This window comes from Neovison vison, chromosome X (assembly GCF_020171115.1).
Source record: "Neovison vison isolate M4711 chromosome X, ASM_NN_V1, whole genome shotgun sequence".
In the NCBI taxonomy this organism is placed as follows: Eukaryota; Metazoa; Chordata; class Mammalia; order Carnivora; family Mustelidae; genus Neogale; species Neogale vison.
Window position 1 is genome coordinate 117034491 of NC_058105.1, and position 23176 is coordinate 117057666.

Genomic DNA, 23176 nt, shown 5'->3' on the forward strand with positions numbered 1-23176 from the left:
AAGGAATAATTTAAAATAACAAAAGACTTGTGCACTGAAAATTAGAAAACATTGCTAAAAGAAATCAAAGAAGGCCTAAATAAATGGAAAGTCATCCTGTGTTTATGAGTTGGAAAACTTAATATTGTCAAGATGGTAATACTATCCAAAGTGATCTATAGATTCAATGCAATCCCTAACAAAACTTTTTTTTTTTTTTAACAGAAATGGAGAGGTCAATCATCAAATTCATGGAAAGGGAACACAAATGCCAAAACAGTATTCAAAAAGAAGAACTTAATTGAAGGATTCGTACTTCCTGATTTCAAAACTTAACTATAAAGCTATAGTAATTAAGACAATGTGGTATTGGCATAAGGAGAAACACATACACAAATGAATAGAATTGGGGGTCCAGACATAAATCAATACATCTGTGATTTATTAGTTTTCAACAAGGGTATCAAGACTGTTCAATGGGGAAAGAATGAACTCTTCAACAGAAGGTGCAAGAACAACAGCATATCCACATGCAAAGAATAAATTTAGACCCCTACCTCATACCATATACAGAAAGTAACTGAAAATAGTTCATGGAAATAAATGTAAGAGCTAAAACTATAAAATTCTTAAAAGGAAACATAAGGGGTAAATCTTCATGACCTTGGATTTGGCAATGGATTCTTAGATATAACACAAAAGCATAAGCAACCAAAGAAAAAAATAGATACATTGAATTTCATGAAAATTACAAATTTTGTTACTCAAAGGATGTTATCAAGAAAATGACAAAATGACTTATAGAATGAAAAAAATTTCACATCATATATCTGAGGGGTACCTGGGTGACTCAGTTGATTAAGCATCCAACTCTTGGTTTCAGCTCAGATCATGATCTCAGGGTTTTGGGATGGAACCCCACGTTCGGCTCTTTGCTCAGCCGTGGATCTGCTTAAGATTCTGTTTCTCTCTCTCTCTCACCCTCTTCCTCTGTCCCTTTCCCCCCCACATCCTCTCTCTCTCAAATAAATAACTAAATCTTTTTTAAAAAATCATATATTTGGTAAGAGATTTGAATCAAGAATATATAAAGAACTCGGGCACCCGGGTGGCTCAGTGGGTTAAGCCGCTGCCTTCGGCTCAGGTCATGATCTCAGGGTCCTGGGATCAAGTCCCGCAAGGAGCTCTCTGCTCAGCAGGGAGCCTGCTTCCCTTCCTCTCTCTCTGCCTGCCTCTCTGCTTACTTGTGATCTCTCTCTGTCAAATGAATAAATAAAATCTTTTAAAAAAAAAGAATATATAAAGAACTCAATAATATAAAAACAAATAACCTGATTTCAAAATGGGCAAAGCATCTGAATAGACACTTCTCCAAAGAATGTGTACAAATGCCTAGTAAACGTGGACATCTTCAGTCATTAGGGATATGCAAGTCAAAACCAATATGAGGTATCAGTTCACATGCAACTAAGATGGCTAAAATAAAAACACAATTTAAAAAAATAAACAAAAGCAACCAAGAAGTGTTGGCAAAAAATGTGATAAAATTAGAACCCTCTTGCATTGCCAGTGGGAAGGTAAAGTGGCACACCACTGTGGAGAACAGTTTAGCCCTTCCTCAAAAAGTTAAACAGAGTTACCATACACCCCAGCAGTTTCCTTCCTAGGTGTATATACTCAAGAGAACTGAGGACACATTCATACAAAAACCTGTAAATGAATGTTCATAGAACCATTGTTCATGATACCCAAAAGATAGAAAAAAAATCCAAATGTCCATCTACTGACAAATAAATAAACAAAATGTGGTATATCCATATAACAGAATATTAGTCAGATAGAGCAATAAAGCAACAATGAAACATGCTATGGTATGAATGTACCCTAAAAACATTACGCTAATTGAAAAAGCCAGACACAAGAGGCTACATATTATATAATTCCATTTGTTTGAAATGTCCAAAACAGACAAATCCATAGAAACAGAAAGTAGAATCATAGTTGCCCGGGGTGAGGGAGGAGGGAATGGTAATGAGTATGGAATTTCTTTTTGGGGTGGTGAAAGTGTTTTCGGAATTAGATACTGGTGACGGTTGCACAGTTTAGTGAATGTAGTAAAAACTACTGAATTGTACACATTCTTATTTATTTATTTTTCATCAGAGAATTGTTGACACACAGTGTTGCATTAGTATGAGGGGTCCAACACCGTGATTCAACAACTCTATACGTTATGCTATGTTCACCCAAGTCCAGCTCCCATCTGTCACCATAGAGCTCTATTATAGTACTATCAGCTATATTCCCTATGCTGTAGCTTTTATCCTGATGACTTACTCGTTCTGTAACTGGAAGCCTGGATCCCCCACTCTTTCACCCATTTCACCCATCCCCCCCACCCTTAAATCACTCACTTGAAAATGATAAATTTTCTGAGATGTGAATTACATCTCAGAAAAAGAAAAAGGAAATGCTGTAAGCCTATAGATAGGAAGTTTCTGTGCATCTGAGGAGACTTCTATTTAATAGGCTAAGCAGAGCAGAGGGTAGCTCTCACTTACTATGAAACTTTTCCCCCAAGGGAATGCATTTCAGCAATAGTATTTGCATTCATTCATTCACCAGATGAGCACATGCTATGTACAAGAATCAGGGCAGTATCTGCATCCACTTGCCTGTTGTTGCTTGAAGGCCTCAACAAGTAAATCAATATCAGTAAAAGTGAGAGGAAATTGCAGCCGAGGACCATTATAGGAGTCTGGGACGTCTACGAAGGAGACATACTCCTGCCTGTCCTTGGAGTCCTGGAGGGTTCTACCAAAAAGTCGAGCAACTAATTCTGGAAAACAAAAGACAGAAAGGGTGTTGGGGGGGGGTCAGCATTCCCATGCTTAAATTCAATAAATAACTTCTTGAATATCGAGCCCACATAAGGCATGGTGCTACACGTTATGAATACCAAGCTATCCCACATACAATCATGAAGAAGGATTTGTTCTCAGATCATTAGGTACATTCACAGAAATCACCCTCACCCCTTCCCGAGTGGACACTGTACCAAAGCAGTGAGCTCTCATTGGTGGGGAGGAGGAGAAACACAGGGAAAACTGGGCAATCAAGGTACTCTGATGGTCTGAAACTCTACATTTTTTGTCTACGCTTACAGCTCAGATTTTTACAAATCAGACTGAAAACATAACAATGTATGGCATTGGATTCAAACATCTGTGCTATTCAAGATCTACAGAAAATTAAACTGCAACATTCAGTTTTTTCCCCTGTTAAACACTTCAAATTTTACTTAGCTGTAATAGATTTCTCTCTTCACATAAAAACAGACTTTCTGACATGATTTCCTTTTTCTTCTTGATAACAAAGCAGATAAAGTTAGATGATGAACCACAGGCAGAAATACCCATAGGGCCTCTCTCTGAGAGAGACATTTCTATGTAACAGATCGCCTGCATTGCCCATTTCAGTAGGCGCTGAGATCCAGGATCCCTTTCTTACTAGGCTGCCTATAAGACAGTCAACCCAAGAACAGAAATCTGGCTTATTTGGTTGGAGAAAGATGAAAGGGGATATGGTAGACTGATTGCAAAAGTGACCTTGATTGTCTATTCCAACTTCTAGCCTGAATCTTTTTAATGGGATTTGCAGCTACTCTCATCAAGAACCTATTTCCCTAGAGCGCCTGGGTGGCTAAGTGGGTTAAAGCCTCTGCTTTCCGCTCAGGTCATGATCTCAGGGTCCTGGGATCGAGCCCTGCATCAGGCTTTCTGCTCGGCGGGGAGCCTGCTTCCCCCACCCCCTGCCTGCCTCTCTGCCTACTTGTCATCTCTCTCCCTCTCTCTGTCAAATAAATAAATAAATGATTTTTAAAAAATCGGTTTCCCCAGGCTTCAGATCTGGGTTGTGGGGTGCATGACCTGTGTTGGTCTAAAGAATATGGTGGAAGTGTTACATACCATTGCCAAGTCAAGACCTCAGAAGGCCTTGTATGCTTCCATGCTCTCTCTTTTGAATCCATGCTACCACCACAGAGCCCAGGCTAACCTAATGAAAGCTCCAAGACTACGGGGAACAAAACTGAGTCACCCCAGCCAAGGCCATTCCAGATAAGCCATTAGCCTGCAGACCTCCAAATACAATGACCAAACTCTCGCCAAGAGCTGAGACAAACTGCCAGATCGAGCCTGCCAAGATCAGCAGGAGCACTCGGATAACCTGTGGACTTGTGGGCAAAAAGAAATGTTTATTACATGCCATTGAGCTATTGTGGTTGCTTAATACACGGTATTATTTCATGAACAGATAACGGATAGAGACGATGGTGATGTATTCTTCAACTCATTAACACTGAATTGCTATCAAGCCAATGGGAATCAGAAGTTTTCTGCAAGCAGTTTCTATCTTTTTGAATATTTAGAGTAGACATGTTTGGAAAGTGTGACGTTAGCAGATGTAGAGAGAATACTTTTTTTTTCAGGATCCAGTTATGCTGAGAGATTACAGTTAAGAACTAAACTTAAAAAAAAACTTTCTAAAATAAGTCATAATATTTAGTAATTTAAAATGCTTTCTAAATTATTGTGGGCCCACCCTAACACTTCTGTGGTGGTGGTTGATGATGTTTGATAAGAAGTTAAATTTAGGAATAATAAGGTTTGTCTTCAGGTCCAGCACAGTGTATTTTTCCCATTTGGATTTGGTTTGAGATTTGAGAATCACTTAATTATTCCATTTTAGGTTTGAAAACTAGACATACAGAGCAGCTTGGCAGATTTTATCTCAGATTCCACTGTGCAAGCAGTAAAGCCTAAGTATTCTACGTAACTATCTTAATAATCATACCATCCCGTTCTTCGAGACACATCCTCCTGGCTGTACACACTCAAATATCACACTCAAATATTGGGCTACTCTTGGGGAAAAAAACAATAACAACAAAGAAAGACAAAAACAACCCCACCGGTCTCACTGTATCATCTTATAACTGACTTGTTGAGTCATCCCGACTGTGTGAGGTACAAGCATGACATGATTTTCTTTTCCCAATCACTGCCTTCACCCATGCTCTGTCCGCTCTCCCTTTCTCATCAGCTCATACCTCAAGTCAATTCCATCAGTTCCAGTCATTAAAATGCAGTCTTGTTTTTTTAAGAACAAAACTAAAATAGTGTTTTTTTCTTCTGTAAAACAAACACAAAAAAGCTTAGTTGGCTCTTCTTTCCATACATATGTTGACCTTCATTTCTTATAAGTTCCATGATAAATATATGAAAAAGCACCATTTCCCTAAGCCATTTCTTAGGCAGAAGTACTCAATATGAAATATCAGTAAACATCAAAATCATAATCCTTCTGCTGACTTTTAGCCACATTAAAAAAAAAATAACATAGATTCTCTTCCTAATATGGGTAGCTAATGTGAGTCATGTATGAAAATAATCAAAAGCTCTACCAAGTCGAATGCAAGTACTGTGGGTTGCAACTCAACTATTATAACTAGCAAGAATAATTTAATGAATGCCAGCAATATGTAAAGATTTGTGCAATGTGTAACTGGAATGAGTCTTTACCTGTTTCACTTATAATTCTGTCAACATGAATCTAAACTAATTAAATATAATGAAATCTTGAATTATAACCAAATGATACCTTTACAAGTTGTTCTAAAGAAAATCTCTCAAAACTACCCCCATATAATCTTTTCTTTTACCCAGTACAAACTCAAAATCTGGACAGGGAAAATGTTAAAACCCATAATTAAAACACACATACACACACACACACACACACATATACTTTCTGCCTCTACCACCCACGTGTCATTTTGAAAACAAGCTCCAGATATGGCTGGGAAAAGAAAAACACCAACTGAACTGCATTTTATAGTTATTTCATTTCTCAGTTATGAATCGGGATTAAAACTGGGAGGCTCCATAGAACAAACTCAATAAATGGCAACATGGCATTTCATAAAGTTCAACATGTGTTCCTGATTATTGAAAAACTCAGAAAACCAGGAATGAAAGCTTACCTCCGTAACAAAATTCTAAAAATTTAAATCAACAAGAATGGTTTTTCCATTAAGAGCATTAACAAGACAGGATGCCTAGTTTCACTGCTTCATTTTCCCATTGATCTGCCATTTCTAGCCAACGCAACAAAACACAGAGCTGAAATAAGGGCAGTGATGATTGGGTAGAAAGATGCAAAAATAAAGTTACTTGTGGCCAGTGTGATTAAATATCCACATGCAAGAAAACTGGTGGAGAAACTCCCAGAACTGATAGGAGAATTCAATACTACAGAGGTTTGAATCACAGCTTTACTATTGCTGAGATGAATAACCCTGGGATGTCACCTTCTAAGTCTCCATATTCTCATCCAGCAAAAGGGGATGATAATAATACTAATATCAGTGGTTTGTCATAAAGACTAAATGAAATATTTAAAGCACTTAAAAGACATAGCACATGGCAAACATTTAAAAATATTAGCAATAATATTAAGTTCACTCATGCTATTGTTCAATAGTTGCACAATACAAATAGATATAAATCAAAGGCTTGTTAAATACTACCAATAATCACTGGGGAGATATCATGGCAAAAACAACCTACTGATGATAGGCACAAAAAATATAAAATACCTGGGTCTGATAGGACATTTTGGCTGATTTATGAAGCAGAAAGAATTGTCAAAACAACAATTGCACCCACTCTATCCCACTTCCCACTTCCACCAGCCTCTGTTTAAACATGTCCAGTAGGTTTGGCTTTCTATCTTATGGGATGGATGTGTGGAATCTCCCCATTAAGTCCTGTGAACTGGCTTCAGCAACAGAGTAGTAGTGCACAGAAATGAATGGTTGCCAGGTCCCCTCACTCTTATGGAACACTCAGGATGTCCGGACTCCCCCTGTGCCTCAGAGTTAAAACCATGAGTCGAGCTCTGAAATCTGGAAATGTTAAGTGACCTTCTGGGCCCCAAATATACCGTGTTTTGGGGGGTCCTGGTGCTTTTGCCAAACTGGGTGATGGTTGTGTGGAACCTTCCTACCAAGGAAGGCCATCAGAAAGCGACCTACGGCAATGTACAGCGCAGTGACCTTAGTTAACACTACTCTAATTGTATGCTCCAAAGTTGCTAAGAGAGTACAATTTTAAAGTGCTCACCACACCTAAAGGACTTGTAACTATGAGGTGATGGTTGTGTTAACTAACCTTGTTGTGGTAACCATTTCCTAATATATACATATATGAAATCACTGCACTGTATACCTTGAACTTTAACAATGTTATATGTCAACTATGTTTCAGTAAAGCTGGAAACAAATATGAAACAAAACCTACAGATGTAACCTATAAATTAATTTTTCTGTTACACACAACAATCAAATCAGTAAGATTCTAGGACTCTATATTAGAGAGATACATAAGAGAATAGAAGCCTAGAAATACGCCCTAATACATATTTTTAAATGAATACATGATAAAGGAGACACTAAAAACCCTGTGAAAAGATACATTATCTTTTCATAATAAATACATAATCCCACAATACATAAACATGGTGGGAAAAACTGGTTAACTACTTGGACATTTTCTTTTTAGCTGTATTCTTTAATTGTTTTTAATCATGAGGCATCAAGACTTCCTTTTTTGGTTTAATATAAAAAATCCCAAATTTATGAAGTGTTGAAATTTTTAAAAGTCAAACCATAAAAAAATCTAGAAATCCAGGCACAGCGATCCACATTTTAAATATTTCAAAGCCTTCTAAGTTTAAAAGCGGGGATTCACAAAGAAAAAGATATTTAGACTTGAAAGATATTTTAAATAATTAATGGGTAAAAACTTCCTATACCTGATGGAAAATATCAACCTAGATACCACAGAAGCTCAAACAAACCCCACACAGGATAAAATATAAATGAAGCATCATCAAGGCTCATTATAGGCAAAGCCCTATTTTCCAATGTTACTTAGGTTAGTTTGTTTCTTCCTGAAACCCATCAGGTGATTCTGTTATTTGTAATACAGTTAAATTCATTTGTCACTGTATGTATTCTATTTCGGAAATATACACGCACATTCTTTTCCTGTTTGTAATAATTTTTTTTAATGGATGTGAAACATTATCATGGTTCTAAAAGTCAAAATGAAAAGGTACATTCAGAGGAGTCTTATCCACCCCAGCCCTCTGCCCAACTCCATTCTCCCATTCTTTCTTTGTCCCCTCTTCCCACCCATCCACTCTGTAGGTAAACAAGGTCATTAGTTTCTGGTTTATTCTATAGGTTTCTCCTGTATTCTTTTTTGGACATGCGCACGCACGTGCGCGCGCATACATACACACACACACACACACACATACTCCTATCAGGCAAGGATTTCTCAAACAAGAGGCAGAAAGTACTAACAATAAAGGGAAAAAAATTGTACTACATTAAAATCAAGAATGTCTGTTATCATCAAAAGACAGCATTTAAATATCAGGGAGGTAAAAGCCAAAGACTAAGAGAAGATATTTGCAGTATGTTTATCTAACAAAAACTCATATTCTCATATTTAGAACAATTAGAGCACTCTTAAAAATTGGTAAGAAGAGAGCAGCTAGCCAAGTAAGAGGATGGCAGGAGACCAGAATAGGCCCTTCACCAAACAGGATGTTCACAGGGCCGCCGCACAAACAAAAAGGTGACCAACTTCAGCGCTCACCAGGGAAAAACAAACTCAAGCAGAAATGGGATACTACTACACACCAGGCAGAATGGCTAAGATGAAAAGGGCTGACAGCTCTAAGTGTTGAAGAGGGTAGAGAACACTGGAACTCTCACCCACCGGTGGGAGTATAACTTGGTACAATAATTTTGTAAGGTTTGTCAGTATCTAATGAAGCTGAACACACACAGTCCTTGTACCCCAAACTTCCACTCCGGGATCGTGGGACATCTTTATTATAATCTTTGTAATAACGACCCCAGGGAATCAAGTCCCTTTGTATCCACGTCCCTTTTACAATACAACACAAGAGATGGAGCTTTCCTAACCCTTGTGAATCTGTGGTTGCCCTTGTAACTTGCTTTGACCCAAAAAATATGGCAGAACCAATTTTATGTGAGTTCCAGAGAATAGGCCCTAAGAGGCCTTGTAGCTTCTGCCTTTGTTCTCTTGGGATCCAGCTACCATGTAAAGAAGTCTGGGATATCCTGCTGGACAGAGAGGCTACATGAGGAGAACTGAGATATCCAAGTTCATAGCCAACACCAGTCCCAGACAGGTGAGTAGAAGCATCTAGGCCTCCCTACCCCGCCCAGCCAGGTTGAGTGAGCCCAACTGACACCAAATGGAACGAAGACAAGCCATCCCCACTGAGACCAGTTCAAATGCCCAATCCACAGAACCACGAGCAATAAAATGGCTATTGTTTCTAAGCCACTGAATTTGGGGGTGATTTGCTATGCAGCAATAGATAACTGGAAATGAGAATATAGCAAAAAAAGATATATATGTTCACCAAAAAGGACATGTACAAGAAGGTGCATAACAGTACCATTCAAATTACATAAACTAAAAACAATCCAAATGTCCAAAAACAATAGAATGGATATGTTTTGGTAAATTCGTAACATTTTCTTTCTTGTTCTGGGTGTGGGTTACAAGGGCATGCTTACTTCAAGAAAATTATTGAGTCCTGTATTTACAATTTGTGTGCTTTGATGTATGTTATACTTGAAGAAAAGTTTACATAAGAAGATTAAATCACCGTCCCCTTCTTGGATAAAATTTTTTAATATTTTTAAATCACCTACAGAATTTTTTGACATGCAGATTCTTTAAAATACAGAGCCGGAGTAAATTGTCTCTGGGCTGGAACCCAGCCATCTGTGGACTATGAATCTCCATAAATGATTCTGATGCACACAGCCCAGATCGAAATATTAGGTCATTAGCAAAAAGAGTGCTGCTTCATTTCATCATCATTATATTTCCTCTCAGAACTATTTTGCCAAAGAACACGAAGCACAAACAACTATTTTCAAATTGCAATTATCTAAAAGAAAGAAAATGGCAAAATCCCCACTTCCTCCCACTCCCCACTCCTCAGGTTTGGCTATTCTACCATTTAGAAAGCTTCTACAGATCATTAAATGCTTTAATTAGTTTCATACATATGCGCTCAGCTCCAAGCATGCCATTAAAACACCATTCCTTTGCCACTGTGAAGGGTGCTCGCTGGATGATTTCAAAGGAGTTCTTAGATGCCATATACTTTCAATTAGAACAAAAAATGGTTGGCCCAAATTTAAGAAAAATATGTTTTTAAGCCTAGCATCTACCTTGAAGATAACAACAGTCATCTTGATTTTGCCGGAGAAACGTGTACCTTGGGAATAACTATAATTTCAAAATCATTTTGAACCATGCCTACACTGCCTGTCTGTGAGATGATTTACTTAGTCATTTCAGAATGATGGCATAAATGACAGACAGAGAGACAGCTAGCTCCGCCGAAAACAGAGAACCATGTTCAATCTACCATGTCCCCACAGATTTGTTTCACGAGATACTCAAGATATTTTGATCTCTCGGCATGAAAATTCTGGGGATAAAAAATACCATCCTCTTTACTAAAGCTGCTATGGTATATCAACAGGTTGTGGTTCAGAGGTGTTCAACAAATTAACGTTGAATGAAATCTAATTCAGCTTTGTGAAAGTGATGAAATTAGTCAAATTTAATAAATAACAATCAGAGGAGAAAAGCCACCTGAACTGATTTCACGTTTGGTGTCACGAAGACGAGCCAGGTGGGCATCTTTTTAATTTCTCAGTGTCCTCCCATCTTCAGACTTCACATCCCTTGATGGGGACAATTCAATATTTAATGACTGCTTTTCAAAAGACTAAGCGTTTTACTTACCTGGGTCTTTCTCATGTATTTGTGTGTAGTTTTCCAACATGAAGGAAAAGAAGTTGGATAGCTGGACAAAATAAAAATACATTAGTCAGTGAAGGATCCCCAAATAGCCACTGTGGTAAATACAGTTGGCGCCCTCTCCCAGCCTCTGCCTGCCTCCCTCCTCCCTTGCGTCCTCCCTCAGCTGGTGGGCAGCACCTCCCCAGAGGCACAGGATATCACATAGCCTCCCACCCCTTAATGGCTAAAAAGGACTTCTTTTCCACAAGGAAGCATTAAAGCTGGATTTATTACACCATTTTTACAAGCTTGAACAAGGCCTTCCTCACCCATCTATATTTTCTTCTAGAACTCTCACCGGTTTGCTCTCAGGAAATGCTTTCATATTTTAACTCTTTCAGATATCTTTCCCTTCATAAAGAAACAACTTTACTTCCTCCTTGGACAGGTGCCCAAGAACAGAATAAGACCATTTTTTATTAGTTAATGAGATATCTGGCAGCCCCCCTCAAAATATAAACTTCAGAAATGAAAAATATCATACTCTTCCCAAATCCTACTCTCTCTCCTCAGCCACTTCCGAGACCATGTCACCCTCTACTAAAGTTTTCACCAAGGTTCCTCAGTTTAAAATGGACCCAGACTTTCCTTTTCTCACTTGTGAGGGGTAAAGAGAAGCATTTTACTGGAAGAAGAGATGAGCCAGCGAAACAGACCTGCAATTGGCCTTGTTCATCAGCATATTCGATGGACTGGAAGATGGTGAGGGCATAGCGTTGTCTGGCCTTCAACCGAGCACTGTAACCGCGGTACCAGTTCTGGATGACCAATGCAGCTTTTAGCGCTGCAGCCCCACAGGATATGAAAACCAGAGGAAACCAGTTACTATGCAGCTATGGGACAGGGAAGTAGAGGCTTCAGAAAAAAAATCAGTCCATCTGGATTCCTAGGTTCTAAGAACATACACACTACAATGGGATTTACCTTTATGTTTTTGTAAAATGTCCTCAAGTCCCAAATACTTGGAGAATAATGATGGCATAGCCATTAAGAGTAGAGTTTCTGGGGGGCACCTGCGTGGTTCAGTCGGTTGAGGGTCCGACTCTTGATTTTGGCTCAGGTCATGATCTCAGGGTCGTGGGATCAAGCGCTGAGTCAGGCTCTGTGCTCAGTAGAGAGTTGGCCTGGGATTCTCCCGCCTTCTGCGCAACCCCGCCCCCACACCCTCCTGCTTGCACGTATTCTCTCTTAGGGGGGAAAAAAGAACAGTAGAGTTTTGGGGGCAAGAAGTTCTCAATATGAATCCCAGCCATGCTAGTTATTGTCTGTGTGACTCTGGTAAGTTACCAAAACTCTCAAAGCCTCAGGGTCCTCACCTGTAAAATGGGGAAAATAACAGCACCTACCTCTGGCCCTACTCAGGCATATTCACATTCCATGTCCTATGAAGGAACAATTCCATTCTTCACTATATACCCCAAAGCAATCCTCACATAGCCCATAAGGGAGGCGTATGGGGACACAAAGTTCCTTTGCTTGTGGCAGTAGGAAATCTGACACCAATGCAGCCTGGCTCGCCATGGCTGGGAAAGAGAATGTGTAACCACGGTGGGCCCACACCATGACCTACTAGGCCACAACTGGAAGCAATAGATTAAAGAAACCCATAGCAACATGGATGAGGCTTAAAAATATAGTGCTTCGGTGAGAACAGCTTTAGTTAGGGACAGTGAATTGTAACATGATGTCATTCTATATAAACTTAAAACACACATACACAAAGCCAAAATATAGATTTCCTAAGAATATATACAAAGGAAAAGACACTAAACAGATAGATCAGTTATTTATGGGGGGAGTGGTGAATGAATATAGTGCACGTGAGTAAAAAGGAACAAGCAAATTAATGAGCCAACAGAAGAAAGGGTCTCGCACAGACCGGCAATGACAATGTACAATGAATTGGAAAAGTATGATTCACTCCAGCTTCTGTACATGAGATTCAAATAAGAAAAGACAGAGGGATAGACGAAGACACCTCCCTCCTTCCGAGCCCTTACAGTAAGGATGAAATGAGCTACTACAGGAGAAGAGTTCAGCCCCACGCCCGGTTAATAAATGGCTAAGCTAATGGTTACTATAGTGATCAGTGTTGTCTTGTTTGTGGATTATTCAGCACACTGACTCTCTTCTGGGGCTCTGAGCCTTTGAATCATCCTGGAGCTTCATGGCTTTGAAGAAAGCGATCAGGTAAGAGATAATGAGATTTAAAATATAGTCTCTTATGCCTTCCACAAGTTTTAGAGCGAAGAGCAATCAACACCAGCTGGCTTCTTTTATTCATGCTATAATTTTTCCCAGTTAGCACATAGAAATTAAGAGTTGACTATAACAAGAACAATTTGAATTCTAAAAGCAGAATTCTAGCCTCCAGTCCCAGTATCCTTGGCTTAATACTACTGTGGCATGTGAGATATACTACTCATCTGAGGGTTTTTATTGATGAGTTTCTCCAAGACTCTCTGGTTCCAGAGACACTCATTTCGTTACTCATCTTCCAGAAGACGCCAGGAAGTAGACACAATAAGGTCAAGTATCACGATCTTTATAGGGGAGCACCACAGAAAGAAGAAATAAGAGTGACTTGTTCGATAGCGCCAAGCAGATGATTGGAAGCTTCAAAATCTCAAGTCTTCACCCCATATCATTACGGAGAGCCCGGGCTCACCCGCAAGGTCTATTCTATGGGACAGCTGCTGTCATGACCAGGAACCCTCACCTCAGGTGCTCTCTCTGTTTCTCAAGCGCAAAGGAACTGTCCCAGGGCTATTTACTGAGCACTTCCTGAGGGCCAGGCCATGGGTTCATTTCCACAGTCCTCACCACACCAAGAAGCTGAAACACTACGTAGTGTAGTGTAGTATAGTGTAAGATCACTTAGCCCAGAAGCGGAAATGCGCAGCACCAAACGGAAGCCACGTCTCACTTAACCTCCGCAGAGCTACCGACCTTCTGCTGCATCTGTTTCTTCATCTGCGTAGTGAGGCACTTCTACTCAGGGTCGGCACCGCCGATAAGAAATAATCAGGCTTACTATGCACTATTTCTATCATTAATAATGGGACGAAACAGCTACCACATGCAAAGGGGCTTCTAGGAGAGATTTACCCCTACAAGTATCATCTCTATGTTACATACAAGGAAACTTGAGGTTCAGAGAGGCAAGTGTCTTGCTCCAAGTCACTTACCTAGTATGGATTCAGGTCTTCTGAATCCCTACTCTGGGCTCTCTCCACCATAGCCGGTTACATCTTTCCCTAATCTCTGTGTGCCTCTCCTTTCTTTGAATAATAAGAGCCAGCCTTTACGGAATGCCTCTATGCGCCTGGCACTAAGCTACACACGATACATACAGTATCACTTCTACTCCTCCCCGACACGGGCAGGTGGGTGATGGAAGCCCCCCATCCTCTCTTGGCCTGGCTTCAGTCCAGTCCCTTGCCGGGATCCCCACCCCACTCCCGCGGGGAGGAGTGGCGATCCTACTGGGTAAGCCCACAGTGCTCTCCGGGGCTGTGTTCCACTAGTAGGTGTGGAAGGCAGACGGCCATGTTCAGGTCCCTGGCTCCTGCATTTCCTCTTCTGCTCCAAAGGCAGGAAGCTGAGCCCCCCACTTCCCGGCTCAGAAAGCCGCCATGCCCGTTGCTGCTTGCCTTCCTCTACTGGAGCTTATGGCGCCACTTACTAAGCATTCACGCGTCAGCCGTCACCCCCCCACTTCCCCGATGCTGAGACTGGGGCTCTGCAGGCCACATTTCTGATCAGCGGGGTGCTCTCTGATTGGCTCTGCCAAGGGGGGTGGCAGTAGAGGGAGATGGTGCTGCTGGAGGAGGGAAGAGAGACACCCTCCTTCCTGCCTTCCTCCCGTTCCTCTTGGTGTCGCCTAACAATGGCTGCCCCCGCAACCCCCGCCCCTGGTCCCCCTGCACCAGTCTCTGCTTGTCGCAACAACCCGATCCCAACTGCAGGGACGCCATGCACGAGCAGTCTCGGGGCTGCCCTTCAGAGACCCCAGCACTAGCTGGGCAGCTTCATGGTCAGAGGTCTGAGTTTCAGTTCTCAGGAAGCCTCCTCCAAGCTTCTAGATTTTCGAAATTCCTACCTCCATCTGCCTTAGCGCTCCTTCGGAGACTTTTCTGTTGCCTGGGAACAGTCTGATACCCAATTACCCAATTACAGGCTCTTCCTCTTCCTTTCTCTAGTCACATCCCTCTGTGGTTTCTGCCTTCTGACCACACCCTGCAGGAGGGGCCCATCTCAGGTTAGGCCTCAAGCGTCCAGCTTCCTGGAGGCTCCAGCTCAGGCCCTTAGGAGAGTCCCACATGGGGATTTCGAGCACTCAGGTAGCAGCTGACAAAATGGACCTTGATCCACACCCTGCTATAACTCCTTTGGTCTGCAGCTGCCCCAACCCCCTCTCGGGCACAGAGAAGGAGACCAGCAGGGCACGGCTGAGGGTACCAACCTCCAACCTCTAAAGCCTCATCTGGTTCCGAAGATGCACCCTTCCCTCTGCAAGACATGCACAGCCGGGCCATTCTAGCCCCCTGAGGCTTCTCCTCTGGTGCAGAAACCTGCAAAACGGCAAAGGGTAGAGCCACGGGACAGACCCTACCCGAGCGGCTGCTGGCTCTGTAACCCCCAACCCCGCCTGCAGAGTTGAAGAGCTGTGTCGTCCAGTTCTGAACTTGCTGGACAGCTTAGATCCACTTCTGGTCCTGCTGCTTCATCCCATAACAGGGCTTGTCTTCCCTGTCACATTAATTCCATGCAGAAAAAAAATAAAAACAAAAACAAAAATAAAAGCTATTGCCATGTATGTCCCAAGGGCCTTCTATTTTTGTTTCTAGAAGGAAGCAATAGCATAGGTTTAACAAGTTACCTGGCCAATTTCCTGTACCCAGCACAGGTGGATTCTCTACTGCCAAGCTGGGGGGGTGGTTTCCGGGTGGGGGTTGTTTTTTAATGGCTTTTCTATAGTGACAGTCATCATCGTGGTATTTTACATGAAATTAAATATCCATGTAGGAGGTCAATGAAGAAGGCAAATAATAAATTCAGAGCATCTGCTTTGTGCCAGGCACTATGCTGGTGCTTTATGTGGATCATGTCATTTGATTTAATCCTCCCAACAATCCTAGGAAGCATCATTATCCTTATTTTACAGATAAGGAGACTGAGACTCAGAGATAACTTGTTTGGAGGTCATGTCACTTGTCAGTTGGAGAATCTAGAGTCAAATCCGGATCTCTGTAATTCCAGAAACAGGACTTATAACCATTATGCTGTACGACCCAGTGTGGTGTTTGGAATCAGCCCTAAAAATAAGACAATGTGCAGCACAGTAGTATGTCCTCCCTCCTCCAAATTCCCTACGTCCCATTCCCTATGCTTTTCACTTGTTCCTTTGTTCTCCATAGCATGTTTTTCCGTCTGACATTCTGTGTAGTCGTATGTTTATTGTCTCTCACTCCCTAGTAGCTAAGATACATGAGACTAGGGAGTTTCTTTTGTTGGTTGCCATATCCCCAGGACCATGGGTAAGGCCTGCCAATGGATATTTGTTGAACAAACAAACAAATACCTTCCAGGACTGTTATAATAATGACGTATGAGCAATGCACAATAATGTATTAGTAATGTGTTGATACACATATTCATAATAAATTAATTGATTAATATAAAATGCTTAGCACATTGCCTGGCACATAGGAAACAATAAATAGTAGTTACTGTTTTTTAAAAAGTAAGGGGGGAATAACAGGTCATAATTGTCTCTCTCGAGCTAACTTCTGGTGACACCCGCCCCGATTCCTAATTATACATAACAGTTTATTAAAAATTTCACAAACTACTGTGAACAAACACACACCATCTCAGAACCCAAGAGTGAAGAGCGAGAAGAATCGTGCCAGCCGGGATCCATAGGGCTCACTCCCATGGAGAGCATGGTCTTGGCTCAAACCTCACCTTCTCAGCAAGGCCTTTCCTGACCATCCTTTTCAAAATGGCCCCATGGCCCCTACTGCCTCTCTCATTTCCTCACCACAGCACTTAAGACTATATGGTACAGCATATGTTTTACTCATTTGTCATTATCTGTCTCCTTCCATAGGACGTAATCTCTGTAAGGGCTGGGATTGTCGTCCGTTGGGTTAGCCACTATATCCCCCGAGTCTGGAACAGTCCCTAGAACATAGCAGATGCTCAATAAGTATTTGTCGAATGAATGAAATTGCTCTCTGGTTAAGACTTTCTGTCTTGTGTTTCTCTTCATGCTGACAGGTAGAGTCTTAGTTTTGGTTTGTTTTTTAAATAGGAGGTTATGTGACAGTTCTTTAAACAAGAAGCTTATATTCAGAATGATAAGGCATTTAAAGACTCTCTGTTTTAAAATTCTGCTGGCAGAGGCCTCCTGAGGAGGCATCAGGATGAGCAAATATTTCACGGAACTTTAAGGGGCCTGACATCCAGTCAGGAAGAAAGAGAGAGGCACAAGTATGATAGAACCTCATTAAAATGAATTCAAACGAACTGGAAAGAGTATGAACCATCTAGTAGCAAAAGGCTTTAAACAAGAGGAGAAAACAACCATTATCTCAGCTCTTCAAAGCACGATGAGAATAGTCTGGCTCGGCTCTGGGACCACAGTTTTCCTTGCTATTTTTGTTCACAGCTATTCTATATCTGCCATCTGCTAGAGTGTGTGACTGCCAGAGGGAGACTTCCAGCTTCACTGAAGAAACAGCTCAAAGCACATGCCTGGCGGACATGAGATGGTCACAAAGCCTGCTTCTTGGGCAGCAAGCAAGACAAGAACCCACGAGGCTTGCCCATCCACAAACTGTGGCATCGCTGCACAGCAAGGGTGCGACACAGCATTCTAGTCCCTGGAAAGCATTTTTCTTTTTCTTTAAGATTTTATTTATTTATTTGAGAGAGAGAGAAAGAGCGCAGGGGGAAGGGCCAAAGAAAAGGGAGAGAATATCAAGCAGACTCCGTATTGTGTTTAGGAGCCATGAAGTCTGGTCAAGGGCACTGCCCCACTAGGTTAAGGTTTGAACTGATGCAGGCCTAATCCTTCGGTGCCCCCCCCCCCCCGCCACAGAAGGCTGCCAAGGGCCAGATAGCTCCGCAGATAAGCATGGTCTGGTAAGTCTCTTGCCTTTTCCTCTGATCCCCGTATGTCTCTCAAATAAAGAGCTCCTTGCTAATCTGCCACAAACATCTCTCAGGCTTGTGGGTCGGAGCAACTTCAAGGAGGTAAATTATTCTGTACCTAGGACTATGGAGAACTTCAGATGTGTACAGCGATAGACGGTTTCCTCCCTAGGCTGATGTTTGTCCAAGGCTCTCACAAGCTGAGCCATTAAAATACACCCTGCCTCCTGCAGAGGTAACGCCTTCCCGTTCCTACTTCTCTCCTATATACTTAGTTCCTCTAGATAGCTTCTCGTTTTCCATTAACCTATATCCTGTTTTCCTGCAGGCCGCAGAATAAGTTACCAAAAAGCACATATTTGTGCTACCTCCCATGGCTTTCTGAGGGACATGATTACTCAAGAAGCAAGACCCTGTCCCCCATCCCTGGCGCCACTCTGTACCCATTATAGCTTAACTAGAATAACTTGTGCTGAACAAAGAGAAATTATCTGATGAGTGCTTGAGTCCTTTGATGTCCTTTGCATGAATGTAGCCCCCACCCCAAGTAAACTGTCTATATGAGAAACTCTAAAATCAGAATAAAGAGGGAGATGCCTGACTACTGACCAGAACTCGCTGTGTGGCTCTCTCATTTCTCTCGCGGACACTGCCCCTCCTTCAGGGACACCTGGACCTGCCGAGGCTGGACCCCGGCAGTGTTGCACGTGGAGCCCAATGTGGGGGTCGATCTCACCGCTCTGAGATCATGACCTGAGCCTAAACCAAGAGTTGGACGCTTAAGCGACTGAACCATCCAGGGGCCCCTGCAAAGCATTTTCCTTAAACATGAGGGAAATGGAAGGCAAGCATGAGGCCCAGTCTCCAAACACTGACAGGCCTCTTAAAACTATCACTTTCCCTAAATGACAAGAGATCTTAGTTCAGTCACTCTTGGAAACCTCTGGTGTTCCAGTCAGAGAGGGGCAAGAATTAGAGGTCATTTCTTTGACTTCTTATTTATACATGTACACACCCACCCAGCAACCCATCCACATGGGATAATAAAAATAAATTTTGAATTTGTAATATGGAGACTTCCATTTTGGTTCTGACTCAACCAGGTGCCAACCATGTAAACTTGGCCAGGTTGTCTAACCTCTCTGGTCCTCAGCATCTCATGCGAAAAATGAAAACTTGAAATTATGTGATCTCTAAGATTCTCTCCAGTTATACAATGTTCTAATTTATCTTTCTATTTTTTTTTTTTAAGGCCACAGCTGCAGCCTACCTATTATTGCACAGAGCAAAGCTGAAAGCAAGCATGCAAGGACAAAATAGGACATGTACCTGTGAACACTCAAATCAGAAGCTTCTGGACAAAGAGGACAAATTCTAAAGGCTACTCAAAAAAAAAAAAAAAAAAAAAGGGACGCCTGGGTGGCTCAGTTGGTTAAGCAGCTGCCTTCGGCTCAGGTCATGATCCCGGGGTCCTGGGATCAAGTCCCGCATCGGGGTCCTTGCTCGGCAGGGAGCCTGCTTCTCCCTCTGCCTCTGCCTGCCTCTCTGTCTGCCTGTGCTCGCTCGCTCTCTCTCCCTCTGTCTCTGACAAATAAATAAATAAAATCTTTAAAAAAAAAAAAAATCTGAGTCATCCCTGTTGAAAAATCCAAGCCAAGTCGCTAATATCCTTGGCTTATCCCATCAAGGAATTGTAGCAAAGTGTGCTAGCAAGTGGTCTGGGAACATTATCAGCACCACGCTCTAACCAACTGAGCTAACCGGCCAACGGTCTGGGAACATTAAACACTTCCCCCACCACTTACCTTTTAAATTGCCTAAAGTATGATTACTGTGTATGATCTGTTAACTGGCTCGACTGATAGCCCACAGAAGACCGGACGGTGGGGGGGGGGGTTATGGGATGGATGGAGGAGAAAGCGAAGACAAGAGGGGGCTGGGAGACAGATACACACGGGAAGGGACTAAGTCCAGAGGTTTCAATGAAGATCGAGAGATCAGAAAATGGGATAATCCTAAAGACCGCAGAGGCCGAGCTGATCCGTGACCACAGGGGCCAGGAAATGGGAGCGAGTAGCTCAAGGAGAGAGAATAAGTAGATGCTGGGGCTTAGGAGGTCAAGGACACCAGCGCATTTGTGGTTGTTCGCAGGCACAGTGAAGCTGCTCAAGATGGTGCCAGGTTGAGTACATAGAGTCTGTGATGGATGGGGAGGGTGGGAGAAGGCAAAAGCAAGGAAGAGCTTGCTCTTTTGGCACTCCCAAAGGCTTGGAAAATAGAACTCAGGTTGTACAGGATGGGGACAGTCCTACCTTTTTACTCGGAAACATTTTCAAGCATTTGGGGAAAGGGGAGAACAGTACAGTCGTTCATATTTTGTCTCCTATACATTCTCCTACTCTCTCCCCCTCGCTCTCTCTCCACACATAAAAACATCATTTCTTTAGTCTCCTTTATTCTAGAACAATTCCTTAGCCTCCCTTTCTCTTTAATGACCCTGAAATTTTTGAAGAGCACAGATTAGTCATTTCAAATAGCCCTCCATTTGGATCTGTCTGCTACTTCCTAGTGATGAGATTCAGATTATATATTTTGGTAGGGACAAGTGCTGAGTCTCTCTCAAGTGCGTTGCATCAGGAGGCGCGTGGTGTGCATTGATCTCATTATTGCTGAGATGAACTTAGATTATTTGGTTACTGTGGTGTCTGTAGAGGCTGCTTGATGGCAGCAGGCTTGAGCAAGGGGAAGCTGGGTAAGGTTAGAGGGGCCCACAAGCGACCACCAGGCTGAATGCAAACAGGCTCATTAGGCGACCCACCCGGAAAAAACTATAGACCCTGGCTGACCAATGGGCTATTTACAAGAAAGCACAGGTACCAAAAAAGGAAAATTCCATATGTTCCCATAACTCCTCACCTTCCCTCCCCTTAACTAGAGCCCCTCACCACTGCCTCCTGGCAGTCTCTCTTCTGCTCTCCTGCCTGCTGCCCCCTTACCGTGTATCCAATAAACCTCTACCTCCTTTGTTCTGCTTCAGGTGAATTCTTTCACTGCCCATGCTGCCAGGCTCCAGTGTCTACCTAGAATTCTCTACTACAGGCATATTTGCTTCCTCTTTATAATTAACAAACAATTTGCAGGAACGTGCTTTAGGACCGTGTATATATTCTATTCTCCAAAACATCCATGGATAATTTTTGCCCAAATCAATTCTTTCTTTCTTTTTTCTTTAATATTTTATTTATTTGCCAGAGAGAGAGAAAGAGAGAGAGAGAGTACACACAAGCAGGCAGAGAGGCAGGCAGAGGCAGCGAGAGAAGCAGGCTCCCTGCCAAGCAAGGAGCCTGATGCGGAACTTGATCCCAGGACCCTGGAATCATGACCTGAGCCAAAGGCAGCGGCTTAACCAACTGAGCCACCCAGGCGTCCCCAAATCAATTCTTTCAACAGTGACTGCAAAAGAATGATTTTCTAACTTTTTCTCTCTACATTTATTAGGATTCAGATTTGTAAATGCCCCCATTTAAAGCCTTCTTTTATTCAACAGGGCAATGGAACAACACAAAGACCACATAAAGCCCATCTTATGGAAGTTTCCATAAGAACTGAAATCCTTGGCTACACCATAGTTCAGGAAAACAGGAAGCTTTAACTATACATTACCAAGAGAATAAGCTAAATCAGTGAAATCAGGAAACCAACAGTTTATAAGTAACTGTGACCTTTCTGCCTCACAAATTTCTGCCAATTTTCTAAAAGAATCATTATCATGAAGATCTCAATTTTTAAAAAACTGTTAAATTTTTGACACCTGATAAAATGTTCATTATCACTAGCCATCAGGGAGATTCAAATTAAAACCACATTGAGATACCACCTTACACCAGTTAGAATGGCCAAAATTAGCAAGACCGAAAACAACATGTGTTGGAGAGGATGTGGAGAAAGTGGAACTCTCTTCCACTGTTGGTGGGAATGAAAGCTGGTGCAGCCACTTTGGAGAACAGTGTGGAGATTCCTTAAGAAATTAAAAATAGAGCTTCCCTATAACCCTGCAATTGCACTACCGGGTATTTACCCCAATGATACAGATGTAGTGAAAAGAAGGGTCTTCTGTACCCCAATGTCTATAGCAGCAATGGCCACAGTTGCCAAACTGTGGAAAGAACCAAGATGCCCTTCAACGGACGAATGGATAAGGAAGATGTGGTCCATATACACTATGGAGTATTATGCCTCCATCAGAAAGGATGAATACCCAACTTTTGTAGCAACATGGACGGGACTGGAAGAGATTATGCTGAGTGAAATAAGTCAAGCAGAGAGAGTCAATTATCATATGGTTTCACTTATTTGTGGAGCATAACAAATAACATGGAGGACATAGGGAGGTGGAGAGGAGAAGGGAGTTGAGGGAAATTGTAAGGGGAGATGAACCATGAGAGACTATGGACTCTGAAAAACAACCTGAGGGTTTTGAAGGGGCGGGGAGGTGGGAGGTTGGGGGAACCAGGTGGTGGGTATTAAGGAGGGCACGTATTGCATGGAGCACTGGGTGTGGTGCATAAACAATGAATTCTGTTATGCTGAAAAGAAATTATAAATAAATAAATAAAAGCCAAAAAAAAAAACTATTACATTTTTGAGTATGTAAGAAATTTAGCTGTGTAAAAGTACTACTAGCATTTTAAATTATTAAAATACTTTCTCATAGGAAATATGGTCTATTCAACAATTCAATAATGACCTTCAAACCCCACTCAGAATTTAAAAAATTAAATGTCTTGACAGCAATTCTGTTTTATGTCTCCCTTGTTATTAATTACTAATCATTCATTCACCCGAGGTCAAAGACAGTCAGCATTAAATTTTGTCTTTTGCAGCTGCTAAAAAAGATAATGCCACATAAAGCCACAATCATATAAGAAGAGTGTTCTGATTACAGGAACTAACTGGCAATTGGGGCCGAGGTAATGGCCTTTCTTACACTCAGTTGAAATATGTCTCTTTGTAACAAGATTTTCTAACAATTAGCAGGATCCAAC

The 23176-nt window shown here is 41.9% G+C and overlaps 1 protein-coding gene across 3 annotated transcripts in view; it reads right to left on the reverse strand.

The window, feature by feature from the left end:
- PPEF1 (protein phosphatase with EF-hand domain 1) overlaps positions 1-23176 on the reverse strand; it is a 122090-nt gene that overhangs the window by 63668 nt on the left and 35246 nt on the right. For all 3 annotated transcript variants that reach the window (XM_044235449.1, XM_044235451.1, XM_044235450.1), the window contains 3 exons: positions 11627-11754; positions 10914-10974; positions 2655-2818 (listed from right to left, as the gene is read on the reverse strand). In XM_044235449.1, the coding sequence (XP_044091384.1) occupies positions 2655-2818; positions 10914-10974; positions 11627-11754 (353 nt within the window). The remainder of the gene's footprint in view (positions 1-2654; positions 2819-10913; positions 10975-11626; positions 11755-23176) is intronic.